Source organism: Amblyomma americanum, chromosome 6 (assembly GCF_052857255.1).
Source record: "Amblyomma americanum isolate KBUSLIRL-KWMA chromosome 6, ASM5285725v1, whole genome shotgun sequence".
In the NCBI taxonomy this organism is placed as follows: domain Eukaryota; kingdom Metazoa; phylum Arthropoda; class Arachnida; order Ixodida; family Ixodidae; genus Amblyomma; species Amblyomma americanum.
The window spans coordinates 42,810,910-42,815,371 of NC_135502.1; the positions used below are offsets into that span (position 1 = coordinate 42,810,910).

The window sequence follows — 4,462 nt, forward strand, 5'->3', positions numbered from 1 at the left end:
GTAGAGAATTCCGAATATCTAATTCGTTTTATGATGACCTCATCAATTACTGAGTTATAAAGATTAAACATAGTCACGTGACTAGTTAATTGCCATCACAAAATCAGTGACCTCATTAATAAATCACCAAATCAATATACTAATGACGTCACCAATCAATCACCAATTGGGTTGATATATTGATTTACTATAGGGGCCGCCATCTTGAATTCCTCGGACTTGGAAATTTTCACGCCGAGAGGAGGCGGTAGCTAGGGTGCCTCGATGCTTGCCCGCTCTCCGCTGAGGGTGGTGCCACTCTTTGAAGGGGTCGTCGCCGCCAAAACCGGTTCTCGGGAGGCGCCGCCGCCATTTTCTTGCATTCCGCTCCCGTCGTCCCGCTGACTCCCACGCTAGACACGGAAAGCGGCATTCTTCATACAGTCTCTTTGCAGAATGCCTGGGTGCTGCGTTCTCCAGTGCACTAACAGCGCTAAAAATGGCTGGAGGATGTTTTCGTTTCCTGGAGACCAAAAACGACTTCTTCTATGGACTGTGAAAGTGAAGCGGGACAAGTGGCAGCCGACGAACTACTCCTGCATATGCGGCGTAAGTACCGGACTTCTCTGCAGGGCTGAATTTATTTTGGGGCTTATGTCAGCTTGTCTGTGTGACTCTTTCTGATAACCAGACGTGCGATCCTGTGTTCCTGTCGGAGGCTCCATATCATGCTTTTTCAGCCTTTTGATATTTGATCGCTGCAAACGGACGTAGTCTCTTAATTAGAGCTTGGGGTGATATGGAACCTCCGGCGCATTTACGCCTCCGTTCATTTCACTTCGCATCACGAAATAAGGCCCAGCCTTGCAAAAGTATTACGATCTTTCTCGGCCACGAAGCTTGAACAGCAGTGCATCACGCTTCTTTCACAAAAAGCCATCGCTGCCCGCTTAATTTGACAGGCGCATATAGCAGTGCGAAAAGTGAATCCCGGAGTGCAAAAAAGCATACGACGGGTTAAGCTTGTGTTTCTCCGCGTTGCATCAAATTCAGATCTTTTATACTTTTGTTCGCACTATGTTATTCATGACATTTATTCTAGTTTATCATATGTCACGGAAGGAGCTCATGGAAATGAAAACAAAAAAAAATGAGTGTGAAGTAATCTCTATTTTGTGCATGTGTGCGGATATGAGCCTATATGCGTGATGATGTGCGTTTGTTTGATTTTCTTTATTTATCGTAATTTAATCTTATTTGCCGGGGAATAAAGCATTTAAATTAGCAACACATTTTTTTTGGTCCAGGCTCACTTTGAAGAATCCTGTTTTGAACAAAACCGGGTAGATGGATGGAAGAAGCTGAAGCCGAATGCAGTACAAACGGTTTTCCCATTCAGGGGTAGGTGTTTCCCATTCGATTCACTGCCTGATTCTGTATAAGTGCATACATTCGTTGCTAACAAAGTGGTGGTCGCTCGGAAACATTTGAATGGCATTTGAGCCGCTGGCCCGGCATGGGTGACTTATTTCGCCTTTAACACGTTATGTGTTCATGTATGTATGTATCCATTCTGCTTCTCAAGTTCTTATGGAGAAGAAACCTTCCACTTATTCAATTCTACTGTCGATCGGCTCACGCAACAGCCTTCATCTCAAACACCCACTTAACCCATTTCCACTTGAAAAGGCAGAATCGGTCGCCTTCTTTAATTAATACAAATGTAATTAATCAAGGCGACACAAAATAATTCAGGGAGCGGGGAACAAGTCAAGTACCTATGTGCACCTTTTGGCCCCAACCCTTATATTTTTTCGTGTGGAAAACTAAAAACTAAAAAAAAATGCCGAGACGCTGGTCACGCCTTGTTTTCGCTTTGCTCTTTGTCTTGATTTTCCATATTCTGTGATTCCCGCATTTTCCCGTTACTGAACGCTGTTTGATCATTGGTTTGTACATCTTTCTGCTTCCAGTTGCTCCAAGGAAGCGAAAATCACCTAGAGACAGAACGCAGCCTGTGCCCGCATCCGTCAGTGAGGAGGTGAACAACCCCGCTGAAGGATTCCACACCGCATCAGAGGCAGATTTCCTCGCCAAGTCAACTCACATGGTATCACAAGATACGTCATCGGTCAACCTCCAAGTCAACAGCTCAGATGTAGAATCTTTGAACGTCGGAAATCCAAGCTCGACAGACGAAACACCCACAGCTAGTGAGACACAAACGGATTCTGTTGGGTTGAAAAAGCAGTTGTTAGACATGGAAAGAAAATACGCCACGCTTCAAGAACATCACACAATTGCTAAGAACACAATCCAAAAGCTCAAAAAGCAAGTTCAAAAGCATGAAAGCAAGGGTGATAATTTCGCAAAAAATACACGGTTCTTGAATGCAGACCAAATTTCCGCACTTTCTAAAAATAGCACCCAGGGTCACACGTGGTCTGCGGAGATGGTTAAGAAAGGGTTGCAAATTAATGTTGCTTGCGGAACGACCGGGTATGAGACATTGAGGAAGTTGGGTTGCCCTCTTCCGTCCAGCAGGACGTTAGCACGGAGGATCCAGGGACTGAAGTTCCTTCCAGGAATTCTTCAAGAAGTTTTTGACGTCATGAAGTGTAAGGCTGAAACTATGGAAAACGTGGAAAAAGACTGCGTGCTGTTTCTAGACGAGATGGAAATTGCTACAGCGTTTGAACTGGACCTAGGTGAAGATGCCCTCCTTGGAAGTATAACACTTCCTTCGAAGCCAGATGAGCCCGCCAATCACGCTTTGGTATTCGTGTTGGGAGGAATCAATCAGCGGTGGAAGCAGGTCATCGGCTATGAATTCACTGGCCATCACGTGGAAGGTGCCCTGCTCAAAGACTATGTGCTCGACATCGTCCAGCGCTGTGGCCAGATCTCCCTCAGAGTCCGTGCTGTCACATGTGACATGGGATCAGCGAATCGAGCAATGTGGCGAGAATTAGGATTTTCGAGCCACAGAAATTCTACCGCAGTGTGCTCAATACCGCATACACGTTTGGACGGTAAAGAGCTTTTTTTCACTTCTGATGCAGCACATGTGTTTAAAAACCTACGAGGGCAACTTTTAAGCTCCAAAGTCTTTGCACTGAGCGATGCCACCGTGCTCGAAAACAACCTCCCATCACCTAACGTAAAACTGGAGCATGTCCAGGCAGTGGTGGACTATGACGCAGAGAGGGAACTTAAAGTAGCCCCTGTCCTATCTGATAGTCATTTTAGCTCCGGCCACTTTACAAAAATGAAGGTTGGAGTAGCTCTTCAATTGTTCAGAGAAGCTGCACCGGCTATTTGGTGAAAGAAGGCCTGCTTGACCCATCTGCCGAAACAACAGCGTTGTTCTTGGATCTGTTATCAAAGTGGTATGCCCTCATGTCATCACGCCATCCCACTTTAGCTTTAAGCCACCGAAACATGGAGAAATATTACTCTGCTCTGAAAACCTTGCGCCTGGCAGCAGAAACAATACAAGGGATGAACATGGGCGCCACCTCTCAATGGAAACCATCCCAAGCTGGCCTGCTTATTTCCACGACAGTTGTTCTTCGCCCCCAAGAAGTTTTCCTGGGCAGTGAACGCTACGAGTTTTTCTTAACAAGCAGGCTGCTTCAAGACTGCCTCGAAAATCTTTTTTTCGGTTGTACGCCTAATGAAGCCGGTGCCGACGGCGTATGATTTAAATTGCGATATGAGGCTTTTGAGTGTGAGCCAGTTTCTGCATACACCGCGAACAACAAGCTATGAGCTTGATCATCCAGAGTACCTCGTCGACCTCCTTTCTCAAGCAAAGAAGCAGTGCTCAGAAAATTTGCCTGAAGAAATAGACGACTCTGAGATTTTGTTCATTGAAGAGCTGACGTCAACGGAATGTTCCATTTTATATTACCTTGGAGGCTTCATACTGAAAAGCATCTTAATGTCCGTATCTTGCTCCCAGTGCAAGGATGCCCTCATCGGAACTGTAAGCAATGAATATGTCGCTTTCACAGTTCTCAAGGAGTATGTGAGTGATGGACGGAACTTGATTTATCTGAGCAGTGAAGTGATCCGCACTCTCAAGAACTATGAGGAATACTTCACAGGCGCTGTCGCATGGTGTAAGAACAAAAAACACACGATGAAGTCCCCGCTGAAATCTCTCACAAAATACTTTACGAAGGTAGACCGCCCGTGCCTGAACACATGCGCAAATCACAAGGAAGCAATAAGCAAAATGCTGATAGCCACCTACACACGACTGCGGCTACGCATCCATTTACGTCACTACCCAGCCACACGTGCTGGTGGTTACGGAAGCAAAACTTGTGCTGGTGTCAGTCTTCCTTAAAGACGCTGCAATGAGTGTGAACTTTTCGTGCGCATGCACATAAGCGTGAGAGAAACTTAAGCGCAAGAATCATAAGCTGTGTTATACTTGCAGTGAATCGTCGTTCGTAATCATTTTGTAGATATTGTA

At 45.6% G+C, this 4,462-nt stretch overlaps 1 protein-coding gene across 1 annotated transcript; it reads left to right on the top strand.

The window, feature by feature from the left end:
• Nucleotides 1–435: 435 nt before the first annotated feature.
• LOC144094675 (uncharacterized) lies at nt 436–4,462 on the top strand. Its single transcript, XM_077628596.1, has 3 exons — nt 436–588; nt 1,287–1,380; nt 1,953–4,462. Exons 1-3 carry the CDS (start codon nt 436–438, stop codon nt 3,302–3,304), a joined length of 1,599 nt encoding a protein of 532 aa, XP_077484722.1. The 3' UTR covers nt 3,305–4,462.

Bases quoted from the DNA above. Each gene is read 5' to 3' on its own strand.
- LOC144094675 (XM_077628596.1), top strand. From the start codon at position 436: ATGCCTGGGTGCTGCGTTCTCCAGTGCACTAACAGCGCTAAAAATGGC. The intron at 589-1,286 runs GTAAGTACCGGA...TTTTTGGTCCAG, and splicing joins ACTACTCCTGCATATGCGGC to GCTCACTTTGAAGAATCCTG. The intron at 1,381-1,952 runs GTAGGTGTTTCC...TTCTGCTTCCAG, and splicing joins AACGGTTTTCCCATTCAGGG to TTGCTCCAAGGAAGCGAAAA.